Here is a 16,916-nt window from a genome sequence, read left to right on the forward strand (position 1 = left end):
CAAAATCTCTAAAAATGGATATCCTAAACCATCATCACCTGGGCTACTTTGGTTTGGGCATCGTTTTACTTGAGCTAAGAGATCTTCAATGGTGATGGGTGCCATAAGTTTACCGTTATCTTCATTTCTCACTGTGTTATCAAAAGTCACAGAAGCTAGATACTGATTTAACTCATTGTCTTCGACGTGGTTTAGCGTATATAACTGCTGATAGTATCGTCGTACTAATTCCCGCATATCAATAGGATCCGAAGTGCGTTCTACTGGTATTTCGATTTCAACAGTAATTGTATTGCTGCCATGGTTGTTTGGTCTCTGAACAGATGCCATGAACTGTTGTGCTGATCTTCGTTGGTACAGTTTCTTCAAGTATCCAGCATCTTTTCCCCCCTTTTTCTCGCCATCTAATTCCAGACTTAAGTCTTTCTATCTCCACTAGTTCTTGTTGTCATTGACCCAGCTTGGCGTCAATAGGTCCAATTAATTGAGCCCTTAAAGCGAAAGTCGGCTTTCCTCTTAGAATTTTATTGCGCTTCCTTTCCAATTGTTTAATCGTTTGTTTCCTCCAACTCACATATTCATCGCTGTATTGTTTAATCACTTTTTTGGTAGATGCTTTCACCCTATCCCATTTTTCAGCTGGTGAGAGTGAAGATTCGACCTTTCTAAAATAGTATAGTAGACTAAATACTTTGTTGTAAATCTGTTGTTGTAGCTCACGATGGGTAGCATATGCTGGATTTGCTCTCCACAAACCAGGACCTGTTGGTGATCGTCCTACTACCAAAGTAATATCCAAAACAGAGTGATCTAACCAAGCTGCACTTAAACGAGTGATGCTAGTGTCTTTTAAATGATTATACAATAGTTGTCCCACATAGATGTAATCAATCACTGAAGTCACCATAGATTGCTGGGTTGTCGTTTGGAAAGTAGGTATCTCAGTTAAATCATTCATCTGCATAGCATTACTGAAGTAGGTGTTCAAAAGATGAATCCATTCGGACGATGTCGCACTAGAAATGTTCTGTGGTCGTAGTAGTGAGTAGTTAAAATCCCCAGATATAATCAAACGATTGAAATTGATTTGATCTTGTAGATCATAAAGCATAGTTGTTAAATGACCAAAAAACTCCCGTCGTGTAGATGAAGAGTGAGCTGGCGCATAGATATTCAGAATATAAAAGGTTTCATAAAATTGTTGAGGATGGTCGATTCGACATAGTTGAAAGCGGTCATCATTATAAACATGGTCTGTGTTCATGAGTGTCATTTTAAAATTTGCGGATAATGAGACAATACCGACATGTTTAGTCCAATGTGAGTATTGTGGTTGAAAATGAACGTTTAGGGATTGAACTAGTTCAGGAGTTCGAGCCTGGGTTTCTTGAAAGCATAAAATGTCATATTTTTTGGTCGATTTCAAGTATCGAATATAATTGGATTGAGTTTCAGTAGATCTGGATCTAACCAGACTGTTGGCATTGAGTGAAGCATATTGGCATATAATATCGTTCGACATATTCATTTAATTATTGATTGTTCTGATTGACCTCATTGGAGAGGTCATCCCCAGCCCGAGGTTGAGGTGAAAGAGGGGAATGAATGCTGGATGATGTAGACGGTTGGTCGAAGTTGGTACGGTTGTTAAACCACGTTATCAAGGCTTCTGCTCTGGCAGTTTCTTTGGTAAGACGCCATCCTATGATAGTTGAACTGCCATCATTTTCTTTAGCGTAGAAAGGGGAAATTTCATTAGCTGCATGAACTTCCTCGAAAGCCTGTTGAACTTGTTCGGCGTTATACCCGTTTAAAGATTCAACAAAAGTCTGGATTTCATCTTGGTATCGAGGGTCATATTCATCATCAGTGACACCATCGTCGATGTGCATATCATCGTAGCCTAAACCTTCTTTCTCTGGTAGTTTTTCCTCTTGGGCATTCGTCTCTTGAGTGGTAGGTGATTGGTGTCCCTTACTTGATGGAGAGTCGGTCGAAGGGGTATGTTTAACAGCCTTACGCTCAGAATTCTTACTGATCTTTCTGTCTTGTTTCTTACTGGGAGTAATAGCCGAATTATTACGAGGACATTCGTATGATCTGTGGCCTTGTTCATGGCAGGAGTAACATAAGATGCGAGCTCTGGAAGCCTCACAAGTGAATTTCGTGTGGCCATCCTGGTGACAATATCTGCACCACATTGGCATGTTGTTTCAAGTGGCTCTAAATACTTCAGTGTTCGTTTCCATCCAACTAATCTGATAACTGAGTTTTTGGAATCTCTTGGAAGTGGGAGTATTGTCTGGTTGATAGACGTCAAGTACCGCATAACCGCTACCCATAAAGAAACCCGTTGCTTGTTTAGTGGTGATTCCAATATCCAAAATATTTCCAAAAATTGCCAAGCTCGTATGAAGTCCACTGAGCACCTCCTTAGAGGTAAGCATAGGTAGGTGAGTGAGTTTTAGAGTAATGACCTGTGATTGCTCTGTAATCGCTTTACAGGGTAGTACTTGGAGCTTGGTTTCACCTTTACGAGAAATGTTGTTTATGTCGTTATCTCTAGTAACATAAACTTCAAGGTAACGAGTCGCACCATCGCTAAGTGCCATACAAGCGTGTACGTTAGGGTGTTGGTTTTTCAGCTCGACCATACATTGTTGATCGGTATACTGCTTTTTACATTCGGTAATATCGAAAAGGTACGCTCCTTCTGAACGAGAAGAGCGATAAATCCTGGTTTGCAGGACACGGTAAATATCTGGTTTCTCTTCTGGATGAGGAGTGATATCAGTGTGAAGTAGCGACACACATTTTTAATGCGTGTCGCTTCAGCATATGTTTTATGCCTAGATTTTTGTACGGAAGAAAGCATTGGTTAAAACTTGGATAAAACATCTCTTCATCCCAGAAGTTTTGAATCCCGCCAAATTTTTATCTGACCACCTTTTAAGCTCAATCAATGGATTTGTTTATTCGAGAGGATAGCTATTATTATTATTATTATTACTACTATTGATAAGATTTATTCTGTCTGTAGTAGTATGGTTGTTGTTGTTGTTGCTGTTGCGGAGATGAAGTATAAGTAGAATCTTGATAAGGTTGAGAGGAAGGATAAACATAAGAGCTTTGTTGAATAGCTGGTATTTGAGAAATAACGTTGAGCAATTGAGGAGGAATATTGGTTGATGGATTTTCTGGTTGATGTTGTTTTGTAAGCACTAATACACCTAGAAATAAATCACTTGTACGCTTTGTCTCTTCAACACGCACAACATAAAGGCAATCAGGAATTTGTTGCACTTTATACAAGGGTATTAAATAGAAATCCTTGATCTTTGTCTTGTTATGTCCTACAACTGCATATCGTTTCCTAGAATCCAAATAGCGTAACAAGGTCTGACTTTGAGGATCATTGTCACCTCCCTGTGCTTCTACTTCAATTAAAATGATTTCACGACTGGTTGAGTACTGTGTCTGCGTCACATAGTTAGTAACACGGTCAGTAGGAATACGACCTTCAATCCACATAGTAGGTGACAAGACATCATTCCATTCAGCTTCTGATAAAATACGACCCCCAATTTGACGTGCAGAGGCTTCAAATTCAGCTACTTGAGGCATATTGACACGACCATGCCAAATAGTAGGCAATACTTCTTTTTTGTTTACTTCCATTACCTCTTCTTTTTTGTCTTGTTTGTCTGCAGGTTCATTCACGTCTACTTCATCTACCTTGAATGGCTCTTCTTCACCTAATAACTGTTCTACGTCCAATGTCACTTTTCTCTTTTTGGCTTCTTGATCTGTATTATCCATTGTGATACTGCTTCTTTTTACGCCTGATTCATCATTTGCTGGAATACCAATGCGTGCCAAAATATCATCCAATGGATCGACCTTACCATTATTTGAATTTGTAGGACTAAAACTGCTGATACTTGGCTTCTTTTCTTCGACAGACGAATTTGCCTTTGTCTCAATCTTGGTCAATTCGCGTTGGACTTGTTCAGAATACATGCTATTTTGATTCTCCTCTTTAGGCACCATAATAATATCGCCTTTATGTGTCTTTTTAATAATAGGTACATTTTCGAGTTTCATCACCGAGTTTTTTAGGCCCTTTTCACGTAAAAGTTCAGACATGGATTTGAGTTCAGGGTTTGCCATATCTTCAGAAGACATACTGACTAGTTCTGAGGGAGACAAGTCATGCGTGATTACACGTAATTGAAACACTTGATTGGCCTTGTCTTTGAGATTATATAGCAATGAACGAAACTTGTTCTTGTAGCGTTCACCACAAGTGCGATGGCGTTGTCCTTTACCGAGATCACCTAACTCTTGTAACATAGTGTTTTCAATTGATTTGGCCAAATTCTCGGCTCGTTCGTCCACAGTGATGTCCGTATCGTACATGTCTGGATTCTTCTCCATGGCTGTATTCATCAGTGATTTCAATATGGTCGTAAGGTTTTTTATCACATTACGACGAACAGGGTTTTGTTGTTCTGTCATTTGGCTTGGATCCATAGGTGGTGTCTTTGAACCTTCTTTTTGCTTTTCTTCTTCTTCTTCTTCTTCTTCAATGTGTGCATCTGAATCATTATCGTGTTGTTCATTATCAGATGGAACTGTCTTAATATCCTCTTTTTGTTTAGGTGAGACGGAAATAGCTGCTGTACGCATACTGGCACGACGTGTTGTACGAGGCTTTTGTTCCGGTGTGATACCAAGTGATTCATTGTGTTTACGGGCACAAACATCGCTGCAGAAAGAATCGGCGCGTGTACGATTACTACAGCCTGAAAAAAGACATTGAGATTGTGTTCGATGTCTTGTTTGACGTGTCTGGTTTGATATGAGTATAAGATAAGGTCATGCTGTAAACTTACCTTGGCTGTGTCGGTGATAGGTGATTCTTGTTCCTGAATTTTAGTTTCAACATCTAATCAAAAAGGTTAGTTATTTGTTGTTATTATCATATATATATATATATATATATATACACACACACACACACATATATATATATATATATATATGTATATATATAGCATGTATAAAGAAATAAAAGAGTGTCTTTGTCTCAAAATATGTCACACTCTTTCTTTTTTTCTTTCTTTTTTTGAGGGACTTATGGACAAAAACTCGCTTGTTTGACGGAAACTTTTTAAGGGACGCTGTTGACGTGTTAAAGGAGAGGGAAATATTAATCTGAAATGATAAAATACAACAGTCTTTTGTGTTTTCATATATAAATTTATTGGATCTATCCTTTGAATAAAGAGGTTCCCTTCCTTACTTTGATACAAACGCACATATATATATATATATATGTGTGTGTGTGTGTGTGTATATATATATATATATCTGTAATAAAATAAAAGGAAAAAAAAAACATACCTTGTCTACATGTTTGACATATCCAATCAATATCTTCTTGAGAATCAGGATCAAATCCTACACAGGTACAATGGAACCTAAAGTAAAAAAAAATCAGTTTTTAATTCGCTATCTATCAACACACATACCATTCTTCACATTTATCACATTGAACCATAGGTTTGCCATCATAAGGTTGTTGACAGATACAATAGAGTTTTTTAGCACGCGTCTTCTTTTTCTTTTTAGGTGATGGAGGTGTCAATGGTGGTTTTGCAGCTGTCTTTGAGCGTGTTATACGCTTTTCTTCTTGAATAACAGGTTGTTTGATTAAAGAATCAGGTGCAATAAAGCCTGTTTCAGTACCCTGTAGACTGTTCTGTAACAAACCCCAGTCATCCTTGTAAAAATTGTCTGTATGGTTCGATAGCAAGTCATTTAAAGGTGAGTGCCATTCTTCAGCATTGTCTTGTGGTTGTGTTATTTGTTCTGTCGATAGTAAATTAGTAGCTGTTTGATCTTGTAAGTCAAGATAGTCATCAATATTATGGATATCCATATTGTAAAAAAAAAAGAGAAAGAAGGAAAAAGAAAGAAAAAAAAAATAATAGATACGCAGTCCCTTGTTGAATTGATTGGTTGGAAATCAGTTTAGTACTCGACTTAACATCCAGTTATGCAGTCCGAGCCACGCATAATTCGTTTTAAGAACCGATCCAAGATGTCTTTTCTCCTGTTTCTTGTTTCTGTGAATACGTTTCAAAGATGCACGATGCCTTTCAAGTTACTACAGTAGTTGACAAACTAAGTCGTATTGAGTCCATTTTTGCCCATGGTAATATAAGATATCATGACCTACGCTCATCTTTGTTTTTATAGGTGATCGACTTTTAATCGGCACAGGTGTAGGCCAGTTACTTGTGTATGATATTAAAGAACCACTCGGTAAGTCTTACTGACTTGTATAGAATAAAGCATTTATCTTCATGATAGTGGCTGACAACAATGAAGTGCCTGAAGTTACTCTCTCTCAAACTATCAAAACATTCTCAAAGCGACCTATTGAACAACTCGACATTATTAAAGAGATTGATGTACTTGTGTCGTTATCAGGTAAGGAGCAGACCATAGTAGATAAACCATAACATGGACTAGATGGCTTGGTGAGCCTTCATGACTTGCGTACATTTGAACTGAGAATGGCACTTGGCAAGACCAAAGGAGCTAATTTGTTTGCTATCCAAACTATGGTTGAAATGAGTCCTGAAGAACAAGTACCTGTGTTGACCACTCGATTAGCAGTGGCTGTACGTAAAAAACTCTTGGTATTTGTCTGGAAAGATACAGAGTTTTTTGAGACGAAAGAATTGAATTTGCCTGATCGTATCAAGGCCATGTCCTGGGTTGGAACCACCAAGATTTGTTTGGGATTCTCGACAGAATATGCCTTGATGGATGTGGAACAGGGTCAATTGACAGAGTTGTTTGCACCTACAGGTGTCGAAGTAGGTCCTATGAGTACATTAAACAGTCTGTACAATATGTCAATTGGTGTACGTGGAGGAAAGCCTATGATTACCAAGATTCCTAACAATGAAATGCTGCTTGCTCGAGACCGTAGGTTACTTAAAAAGGGAAACAAGTAAATAACGCGTATAATAGACGTGAGCATCTTTTTGGGTCTGGATGGCACACCTACACGTAAAGTGGGTATTGAATGGTCAGGAGCACCTGAGCAAATTGGCTATTCTTATCCTTACGTGATTGCTATCTTGCCAAAGCATGTCGAAGTACGAAACATTCAGACATTGACACTGGTGCAGCAAATTGAATTGTCGAATACAAAATTCTTGAACCAAGGCAAACTTGTCTATGTAGCCAGTACTTCACAAATCTATCGTCTTACGCCTTTTAGTTTTTCTTCACAGGTAAACACACATTGGATGGCTTTTTTTTTTATTGACATAAGATCTAGATTGACCAATTGGTCGAGAAACAAGAGTATAAAGAGGCAGTCAGTCTGTTGGATCAAATTGATGCTGTCTTGGTAGAGAATAAGGAAAAGAAACTGACGACCATTAGAACAGCGTATGCGCATGACTTATTTCGTGTTGGCGAATATGATACAGCACTTGATTTATTTCAAGAATTAAATACGCCTGCAGCTGAAGTGATCAGTCTTTATCCTGAAATGATCTCGGGTCATTTAGCTAAAAAGACACAGGAAGACATAGAAGAAGAGGATGAGGAACAAGATGTATCTTCTCGAAAACATGAAGAAGATCCTCGACCACCTAGTCGTGCTTCCACTAAAAGTAGAGCTACCATACTGAGTCATCAAAGTCAACCGAAAAGGAAAGAGACAGTGCCCTTGACTGGACTGAATTTACGTGATGCTGTGACGTATCTGATTCGATACTTGACAGACAAACGTCAAAAACTAGCACGAAAACTTAATGGAAGCGCTTCTTCTCATAAGGCAGCTTCAGACAGCTCTACTTTGGAAACCAATAGCCATGATGAAGAAGATTTGCTTTATCAGGCTACTTTGGTCGATACTTCTTTACTCAAGTCTTATATGATGACCAATGATGCCTTGGTGGGGCCTTTGCTCCGTGTACAGAATCACTGTGATGTAGAAGAATGTGAAAATATCTTGATGGATAAAAAGGTAGGTATTGTCTTGACTTGAAGGCTAGTATGCTTATCGTGTTGTTGTATAGAAATACAAGGAATTAGTGGATCTCTATAACTGTAAAGGACTCCATGCAAGAGCCTTGGATCTATTGGAAAAGTAAGTCTATGGAGTCACTATTGCCTATTTACATCTTTAGACTTGGAAAACAATCCGAGGGTCCTTTAAGAGGCGTGTTGCCTACAATCCGTTATTTGCAAAAACTAGGATTAGACCACTTTGATCTTGTACTGCAATATTCACGATGGGCATTAGAAAAAGACCCAAAGCATGGCATGGATGTAAGTATATCCAACTTGAGCAGATATTGACTGTATTGTATAGATCTTTATTGACGATTTAGCAGAAGTGGAAACATTTCCCCGGGATAGAGTATTGCAGCATTTGGAGTCTATTTCAGGTGATTTAGCCATCCATTATCTAGAATATGTGATTGAAGAACTCCATGATGAATCACCCGAATTTCACAACAGACTTGTGATTGCTTACTTGGACAAAATCACCAAAGATAAAACTATTGGTAAAGTAACATCTTTTTGTTTTTTATTTCTTTATTCACAAACAGTAGTACAAGACAAGGAGAAAAAGAGCAATTTGAGATCTAGATTGATTTCTTTTTTGACTGATTCTGTTTTTTACAAGGCTGAAAAGATTCTTTCTCGGTTGCCTATAGATGGTAATGCTCATATACATACAGAATGGCGTCTTATATCCTGTTGTAGATTTGTTTGAAGAGCGTGCTATTCTCTTGAGTCGTATTGGACAACATGATCAAGCACTTGATATTTATGTCTACAAGCTAAAGAACTATGCTATGGCAGAAGAGTAACATGGCTATGGATTATCAAAAAGACACTTATCTTTCTTTATTAGATACTGTACCAAGGTCTTTCAAGAAGATCCTGTCCGAGGCGAGAAAATGTATTTGACGCTACTCAAAGTCTATCTTCAACCTAGTAATAATCAAAAGCCATTGACTGAACCAGCATTGGATTTGTTGGCTCACCATGGTTCTCATATTGATGCTAGTCAAGTGTTGGCTATCATGCCTACATCTACTAAACTGTTTGGTCTTTTCCCCTTTTTTGAAAAATACATTCGAGAATCCAACAAGAATAGAAACATGGATTTGATTGTCAAGAACCTTTTAAAAGCAGAACAAATACAGGTAAAATAAGCATACAATCATCAACTATGGCTGATGGCTTTGTCAGGTTGAAGAACAATTGATGTTCTATAGATCAAGAGCCGTCAAGATTACGGAAGATAGAATGTGTCCACAATGCAACAAGAGAATAGGCAACAGGTAAGCTGAGATAATGATAATGACGGATAATGGCTTATTGTTTCAGTGTTTTTGCTGTGTTTCCTAATGGTGTTGTGGTCCATTACTCTTGTAAAGAAAAGATTGAACAAACACAATGGAAGATTTTATAATCAGTCAACATACCCTTTATCATGAAATCAATAAACACACAGGTTCATTGTAGTCAAGTTTTTTTTATATATAAGCATATCTTTGTGTTCTCTATGAATCTATCGAACTGTACTAGCCTTGAACATCTTAACCATTATACACCATGCCAAAAATGCACCTTGCTAGCCATGAACTTGCCAACGCTCATTTAAATTGTATCCTTTGTGGTTCTCGCTTACATTCAGCAGGTAATGCATACACATACTAAACTAGTTTAACATTTCAATAGACTACTATTGTCCAGAGTGTCATTGCATTCTTTTATTGAAATAAAACTGTGTTTAGACTAATGCTTTCAAAGTGGCTATGAGTTCCTGACTTGACTTGACTTTCCATTTTGCCAATGTGTTTTTATCAATAGGAGCCACAATCAAATTGAATTGGACAGCCTCCAGTCCATTGGATGAGATTCTTTCCAACATACGAAACATGTCTTCATCAGAACGATCATCGCCTGCACAGATAACATAGTCAATATCAGGGTGTGATTTCACCACATGATAAATCACACTTCCTTTATGGACAAGACTTGGTCGTGCTTCTACATTCTTTTTACCATTGATGCACTCAACAGGCAATTTGCCGACTACATTCTGATCAAGATGGTTCTGTAGTTCTCTTGCTTGAAAGGCACTAAAGAACATAAGCAGATAGAAATACGTATCAACACAATTTACCCAAACTTAGGATCTGCTTTTCGATAATGCCAAGTCATAGAACACTCTTTCTCTTCAATAAAACTACCAGGTGTACGTTCTGTATAATAATCAAACACGGCTCTAACGTCTTCTTTCCAAGACAAGTCAGTATCATGCACAAGAGTAGTCCATGTTTGATGGTCAGGTTCTTTGATAAAACAGCCATGTTCACTGGCTAGTCCCAAGTGAGGTACCTGGCCTAGACAATCAGAGATATAGTCCTAAGGCCTATCAACATATCATCAGGAAACCCTATTTCATTTACCTGTGTTCTACCAGACACAACCCATACAATATTGCTAGGGTCTGACGCAAGCTGAGTTAACGCTTGAATGACTTGTTTATCAGGCTTTGCTTTTTCTGGTTCATTCACAATAGGAACCAAAGTACCCTAAGAAAAAAAATGAGATAGAGAACAGAGGCATGGTGTACTTACATCATAGTCAAAAAAGAAGGCTCGCTTACGCTTATTTTGATATTCTTGTTGGAGTCGAGATACATCCAATGGCGCTGTATCTCCCCAATAACACTTGTTTGTCTGCAACAATCCTTTGACCAGTGATTTTGCCCAATAACTTGCTGTATGTGAAGTAACAAACGCATGTAATTGCTAGTAGAGGAAATGGTTAGTTTAAAGGAACCATGTTCACTTGCTTACCTCGTATTTTAAGATTTTCTCTTCCTCGCCCATAGAGAGACATTCAGCAATAGCACGTGCAATCTCATTACGATCCCAAGGATTCACAATCACAGCGGCACCCATGCTATTGGCTGTCCCAGTAAATTCTGACAAGACCAATGGGCTTTGATGTCCATTCTCTTGTGCCACAATGTACTCAAAACTAGACGTATTCATGCCATCAATCACAGGTGTCACTAACCCAATATCCGCCACTTTCAAAAGCGCATAATATTCATCACGGTCAATATGTTGATTGAACAAATTGACTGGTGTAAACTCCAATGAACCATACTCAGCATTGATACGGGCTACAATCTCGGACGTCTTTTTTTCCAGTTCAGGCGAATGCAATACACCAGGTGAAGTCACTTGGATCAAGACAACTTTATCTCGCCATTCAGGATAATCACGCAAAAAGATCTCGAACGCTTCCAGTTTCTGAAGGACGCCTTTGACAGGGTCAAGTTTGTCACGGCCAATGATGATTTTCTTGGTGGCGTAACGTTGACGCATGGCGCTTGCTTTGGGTTCAACTCCGGGACTTAAGCAGTGTTGTCGTGTTCGTTCGACATCAATACCGATAGGATAAATCTCGATATGGATCAAGACGCCATGAGCGAGAATGCCCGAGGGTGTGTATTCATAGCCCATGATACGAGTACAGTTGGAAGCAAAATGGCGTGCGTAATTGTAGGTTTGGAAACCAATCACATTAGCACCCAACATGCCTTTCAATACTTCTTTTCGACCTATAGGATTGATCATTAGAATGCATTTTTTAATGTACCTATAGATTTACGTGGTAAACAGCGAAAGATTTCCGAACTTGGAAATGGCGTATGAACAAAAAGACCAATAAGTGCATTTGGCAATACGTTTCGAATCATTTGTGGTACAAGCATAAGATGATAATCATGGACCCAAACTGACAATATCAGTATTTATATGTGTGTGTGTATATATATATATCCTCAGTGAAGCTTACTTATATCGCCTTCTTCATAATGCTTAATGACTTGATCAGCATAGATCTGGTTGACTTGCACATAGTCTTGCCAATACTGTTTCTCGTCTACCGTATCTGACCACATCAAATAATGCATCAAGGGCCAAAGGACTGTTTTGTGAGTCGGTTAGTATAAAAAAGGTAAATCCGTCTTCTTGTTTACCTTGTTTACTATATCCTTCATAATGACCCATCGACAAGTTTTCCTCAATAAACAAAGGCACCATATCGTGTTTCGATCTCAAAAGTTCAGTCAATGTTTGCTGCTGTTCTTGTGTTGGTTCGATATGAAGCTTATCCGGATGCGTCAAAATGGGACCTGTGCCACCAATATAAAGGGTTCGGTAATCCTTTTTGAGCGAATCGAGAGCGGCATACATGGCCGAATGACCTCGTCGCGTCGACAGCTGCCAAATGTTTGTCTGACCAAGCGCAACAATCGTTGAACGCCTTCTGTCGAGTTGGGAGATGGGATTTAAAGCAAGTTGTTGAACCACTGTTTCATCGTTGGGTTGGTTCAAATAACAATGGAAAGGGATTTGATTTACCACATTGATAATTTTTCCTTCCAGTGGATGAATATGAAAAAAGTCTTGTAAACGTTCCATGAAAGTGAGAAATAAAATAAAATAAAGTAAGAAAGCTTATATATATATATATATATTCCCTTGTAATGACAACAATATGACTTGATTTGACAATGTGAAACCAAGTCTCTTTTTTTATTTTCTTTTTCCCCTTTTTTTTTTCCCTTGTTTTTTTGTCTCTCTTTTTTTTTCTTCTTTATGACACCTACTATTACAAAAGATTTTTATCATTTTGATACATTTCCAATAGACCCATGCGAATCCATTTTAGTCAATCGATACAAGAGTTCAAAGACAGGTCTTGTTGCTATTCATGCAGATATTCAAGGTAATTTAAAAATTATCTTCATGTGAAATTGACACATTGATTAGGTCCACTTGTCAGCGGTTTCTTGACATTGGCCACAAAAGGTAAAAAAAAAAAAAAAAAATAAAAAAAAATAAAATAAAATAAAGGCATTGTGTCTTATAGTGTGTTAGTTACAAATAATGATGGTTGTCCTCATATTCTTGAACAGTAAGTAAATTGGATATAAATTGCACTAAATCAGATCAAGTCTTGTTTTCTTGGGAAGTGAAAAATACCCTTACAAAGTATGGAATTACCCACACAAACAAAAGAAATATTAAAATGAGATTTTAGGGCACTCTAGACTCACTTGCACCGAGAGCGTATGCACCTGGTACCAACGCGTGGACTGATATTGACCATACTTGTTATAGTATGTGTAGCCCTGATGAAATGTTATCTCACTTTTATTTTAGCTATAACTACAGCGGGTAGTGATGGATTTCTTCAATTACTTCCTGTTTATGTAGACCACATACTATTTCCAACATTAACAGATGAAGGGTTCTATACTGAAGTTCACCATATTGATCCAAATGGAGAAGATGCTGGTAAATGTATTACATTACACAACATTATTTTTAAACTTTATTATAATAGGTGTAATGGTTTTTTTTTTTATATAGAAAAAGATGTGTATAAGTCTAAACTGTAGTATAGGTTGTTTATTGTGAAATGCAAGCAAGAGAGAATTCAATGAATGATATTATGCAACGAGCATTACAACAATTGGTTTATCCTCAAGAAAGTGGGTATCCTTTTGAAGCAGGCGGTTTGATGAAAAATTTGCGTGCAGTCAAGATTGATACAAGTAAAGCAGGATGGATGTTTCAAACAACTGATTTTATTACTAGTTCGAGACTACCATCGTCAGTTTTATACACCAGACAATTTACGGATTATCATTACGGGTAAATTAGATCGAGTTGGTTTGTTGTCAACATTAGAACAGATTGATATTGCCATTATGGACAGACAGCGTCATCTACAGTGTCTCAAGGCCTCAACGAATCCATGGATACCAGCACCTTTGATTCCTGATCTTGCCTATAGTCAAACAGAAACAGTCTATTTTCCTGAATCGTCCTCGACCATGGGTAATATTACAGTCACTTGGCTTGGTCCGAGATGGAATGCTTTCTTGGACGTTCAAGCCATTCATGTACTAAATGCTTACTTGAGTGAAAGTCCTATTTCACCTTTAAAGAAATTGTTTGTTGAGCAAAGTGATCCTTATTGTACTGAACTTGATTTTCAGATACAAGAAAGGAGTCGTCTATCTATCACAGCTCATTTTCAAAATGTACCTTTGCATAAAGCAGACTTATTGGTGCCTAAACTTGTGTCAGCATTAGAAGATATATATGCAACCCAAGCAATCGATATGGATCGTATGAAAGTCTTGATCTATAAAGAAAAACTAAAAGTAAGTATTGCTTAATATATATATATATATATATCATATTGATATATGGATAGTTTTTGGATGATTATGAAACATGTCCCACTTTTATGGTGGCTTTACCTGCTATTACAGGTAGACAAAACAAACAAAGTGCTTGTTTAACACTCTCTAGCTTCTCTTTATGGCGATGTAGCCAATGATGATTTCATAAATGCTTTGCAACAAGCAAAATACTTTGATATCCTCATTCATTTTACAAAACAAGATTGGCTTGTTTTCTTAAAGCAGTAAGGTTTACTCCTTGAATTTATCTATATCTCTGAATGCTCATAGTGTGTCAGACTTTATATAGATACAGCCTATACAGCTGTTATTGGAAAACCATCTGATGAATTATCAAAGCATTTGATGGAACAAGAAGCCTATCGAATAGAAAAACAACGTACTTGCCTTGGAGAAAAGGGACTACGCTATTTAGATGCTAGACTAAAGCATGCTACACATATCAATGAAACACAAATACCCTCAAAAATCATGGAAGGATTCCCTATACCCAGTGTCTCTAGTATCTCTTCCATTCATGTAGTGACAGCCAATAATCCTTATTATTCAGTACTGGAAGACAATCAAGTACAAGCGCATATTAATCGAGATGGTCATCTGAAAGAGATTCCTTATTTTATTCAATACGATCGTAAGTCATTTGTTATGTGAGAGATGTTGTTACTCATCCTTAAGCATAGATATCCCTTCTGCCTTTGTGAATATCTCTGTCTATCTGAATACAGGATCTATACCTTCTTATCTGAAACCCTATGGCAGAATGTACATGGACACGGTTTTTGCTTCTCCTATGCGCAATATAGATTATACAGAAGTAGTCCAGAAACTAGATATGGATGTTATTTCTTACGATGCCTCTTTGGGATATCAAGGCTCATTTCGAGAATATATTGTGATTACGATTAAAGTAGAGTCCACCAAATATGCAGCAGGCATCAACTGGTTAAGACATTTGATGTGGAGTATTCAATTCACTCAAGAAAGGTATGAAAACAAACTAACTCAAAACTGACAAGACTAGATTGATCGTTGCTGTCAACAAGACATTACACGATATTCCTCAAGCGAAACGAAATGGAAAATTATTGACTGACTGGACAATGCGAGCCATTCATACAGACATTCGGAAATCAACAGAAGCGTCTTGCAGTTACCTTTATCAAGACACTTTTCTTCCTCGTGTATTAAAGGAACTCTTAAAGAACCCAGGAAGAATCATACAAGACATGAATGAGTTTAGATCAATCTGTAAGTAAAATTGTATGATTCTGTATTCTAAACTTTGTAGTGTGTCGAGATGAAAACCTTCGGGTCCATGTCACTGGCGATGTCTTGAGTCTAAAAAGACCCAAGAGCATATTTCGATCATGGAAAAAACATGCTTTGAAGCACAAACATAAACCATTGCCTGCCGTGGTACGTTCAAGAGATGCCTTTGGATACTATGGCTTAAATCCAGGCAACTGTGTAAGTAAGATCCTTTTGATATATAGACAACCAGTCTCATATTTTATATAGACTTCCATTGTTATATTACCATCTACCGAAAGTTCATTTTCCATTCATTCCACACGAGGTCCTTCTGATTTTGATTCTATAGAAATTCCGTCGTTATTAGTTTTGATGGAGATGTTACATGCTATGGAGGGTATCTATAGTCGCCTTGTACGCGGTCTGGGCCTTGCTTATCGATGCTGGCTCACGAATGCTACTGAAGCAGGTCTCATATCACTCTGTATTCTTCGGTCAACTAATATTACCAGTGCATTTGAACATATCAAACATGCTACACATCAATTAGCTACAGGTGAAACAGAATTTGACTGTTTTGCATTAGAAGGAGCCAAAAGTAGTGTGATTTTTGATATGGCGAACTGTGAAAACACACGCCAAGTAGCAGCAGGACAATCGTTTATGAACAAAGTATTGAAACAAAGTACAAGGCAAAAACTAGACTTGTTAAAAGCAATACAGGTAAAACGCAGAAAGTAAACTTCATATCGATTGATTTTGTTATAGCAAGTCACTATGCCGCATATTGTCCAAGTCTTGTTGACTTACATCTTGCCCTTATTTGATCCAAAGCGTTCAAATCATGTGATTGTGACATCGCAAACAAAGAGCCAAGAAGTTGCTCAGTCGTTTTGTTTAATGGGACATCCTGCAAAAGTGATCCAACTTGAAGATGTATATGCTAAAAACATCTTTCAGCAAGACTCATTTATTGATTTAGCATAAACATTGTCTGATACAACAATAGAATGCTATTTTGTATATCTGATAAACATGAGTGTAGAATAAATGTTCATTAAAGTCAGAAAAAATATAATATTTTCATAACGACAAGTCTTCAAAAATGGAGATCAGAACTTTAAAAGAAATGATGGATTAAAAGTACTCAAAAACGAAAAGATATCACAAAAGTCTATTAATAAAGTTGATAGTTACAAGTATGGACTACCGAACGATGTAGGCAATGTGGTGTGTCTGTCATAGAAACATTGAACTATCCTTTAAAAACATATTTCCTATTTTTGAGCATAGCGTATACTTTTTATAGTACATTTAC

At 37.4% G+C, this 16,916-nt stretch overlaps 6 protein-coding genes across 6 annotated transcripts; 2 read left to right on the forward strand and 4 right to left on the reverse strand.

The window, feature by feature from the left end:
• Positions 1-1,870: 1,870 nt before the first annotated feature.
• Positions 1,871-2,860, reverse strand: B0P05DRAFT_203593 (uncharacterized protein). Its single transcript, XM_051573211.1, has one exon. The coding sequence runs from the start codon at positions 2,652-2,654 to the stop codon at positions 2,214-2,216; it is 441 nt and encodes a 146-aa protein (XP_051432371.1). The 5' UTR covers positions 2,655-2,860; the 3' UTR covers positions 1,871-2,213.
• Positions 2,861-3,012: 152 nt separating this feature from the next.
• Positions 3,013-5,025, reverse strand: B0P05DRAFT_573763 (transcription factor S-II, central domain-containing protein; the record flags this gene model as incomplete). The annotated part of the gene is made up of 3 exons (XM_051581529.1): positions 3,013-4,851; positions 4,896-4,948; positions 5,016-5,025. The coding sequence occupies 3 exons, from the start codon at positions 5,023-5,025 to the stop codon at positions 3,013-3,015; spliced, it is 1,902 nt and encodes a 633-aa protein (XP_051432372.1).
• Positions 5,026-5,272: 247 nt separating this feature from the next.
• On the reverse strand, positions 5,273-5,944 carry B0P05DRAFT_573764 (uncharacterized protein; the record flags this gene model as incomplete). Its single annotated transcript, XM_051581530.1, has 3 exons — positions 5,273-5,304; positions 5,407-5,483; positions 5,535-5,944. 3 exons carry the CDS (start codon positions 5,942-5,944, stop codon positions 5,273-5,275), a joined length of 519 nt encoding a protein of 172 aa, XP_051432373.1.
• Positions 5,945-6,085: 141 nt separating this feature from the next.
• On the forward strand, positions 6,086-9,699 carry B0P05DRAFT_552677 (vacuolar sorting protein 39 domain 2-domain-containing protein). Its single transcript, XM_051579498.1, has 13 exons — positions 6,086-6,330; positions 6,379-6,498; positions 6,541-7,002; positions 7,048-7,313; positions 7,361-8,056; positions 8,109-8,179; positions 8,220-8,361; positions 8,405-8,600; positions 8,649-8,756; positions 8,803-8,905; positions 8,954-9,248; positions 9,295-9,386; positions 9,433-9,699. Exons 3-13 carry the CDS (start codon positions 6,585-6,587, stop codon positions 9,515-9,517), a joined length of 2,472 nt encoding a protein of 823 aa, XP_051432374.1. The 5' UTR covers positions 6,086-6,330; positions 6,379-6,498; positions 6,541-6,584; the 3' UTR covers positions 9,518-9,699.
• A 139-nt stretch (positions 9,700-9,838) lies between these two features.
• Positions 9,839-12,551, reverse strand: B0P05DRAFT_573766 (glycosyltransferase family 20-domain-containing protein; the record flags this gene model as incomplete). Its single annotated transcript, XM_051581531.1, has 8 exons — positions 9,839-10,190; positions 10,235-10,476; positions 10,521-10,646; positions 10,692-10,865; positions 10,914-11,686; positions 11,725-11,862; positions 11,923-12,054; positions 12,107-12,551. The coding sequence occupies 8 exons, from the start codon at positions 12,549-12,551 to the stop codon at positions 9,839-9,841; spliced, it is 2,382 nt and encodes a 793-aa protein (XP_051432375.1).
• A 118-nt stretch (positions 12,552-12,669) lies between these two features.
• B0P05DRAFT_552705 (Metalloenzyme, LuxS/M16 peptidase-like protein) lies at positions 12,670-16,808 on the forward strand. Its single transcript, XM_051579499.1, has 16 exons — positions 12,670-12,858; positions 12,903-12,941; positions 13,011-13,047; positions 13,088-13,124; positions 13,174-13,252; positions 13,296-13,432; positions 13,540-13,690; positions 13,734-14,305; positions 14,359-14,416; positions 14,457-14,571; positions 14,626-14,978; positions 15,028-15,331; positions 15,369-15,595; positions 15,636-15,814; positions 15,866-16,321; positions 16,367-16,808. Exons 1-16 carry the CDS (start codon positions 12,729-12,731, stop codon positions 16,583-16,585), a joined length of 3,093 nt encoding a protein of 1,030 aa, XP_051432376.1. The 5' UTR covers positions 12,670-12,728; the 3' UTR covers positions 16,586-16,808.
• The last annotated feature ends 108 nt before the right edge of the window (positions 16,809-16,916 follow it).

The sequence above is a fragment of the Gilbertella persicaria genome (genome assembly GCF_025201335.1).
Source record: "Gilbertella persicaria strain CBS 190.32 chromosome Unknown B0P05scaffold_36, whole genome shotgun sequence".
In the NCBI taxonomy this organism is placed as follows: domain Eukaryota; kingdom Fungi; phylum Mucoromycota; class Mucoromycetes; order Mucorales; family Choanephoraceae; genus Gilbertella; species Gilbertella persicaria.

Bases quoted from the DNA above. Each gene is read 5' to 3' on its own strand.
- B0P05DRAFT_203593 (XM_051573211.1), bottom strand. From the start codon at position 2,654: ATGGTCGAGCTGAAAAACCAACACCCTAACGTACACGCTTGTATGGCA.
- B0P05DRAFT_552677 (XM_051579498.1), top strand. From the start codon at position 6,585: ATGGCACTTGGCAAGACCAAAGGAGCTAATTTGTTTGCTATCCAAACT. The intron at 8,180-8,219 runs GTAAGTCTATGG...TTACATCTTTAG, and splicing joins GCCTTGGATCTATTGGAAAA to ACTTGGAAAACAATCCGAGG. The intron at 8,906-8,953 runs GTAACATGGCTA...TTTCTTTATTAG, and splicing joins AACTATGCTATGGCAGAAGA to ATACTGTACCAAGGTCTTTC.
- B0P05DRAFT_552705 (XM_051579499.1), top strand. From the start codon at position 12,729: ATGACACCTACTATTACAAAAGATTTTTATCATTTTGATACATTTCCA. The intron at 13,125-13,173 runs GTATGGAATTAC...ATGAGATTTTAG, and splicing joins GTGAAAAATACCCTTACAAA to GGCACTCTAGACTCACTTGC. The intron at 14,306-14,358 runs GTAAGTATTGCT...ATATATGGATAG, and splicing joins TCTATAAAGAAAAACTAAAA to TTTTTGGATGATTATGAAAC.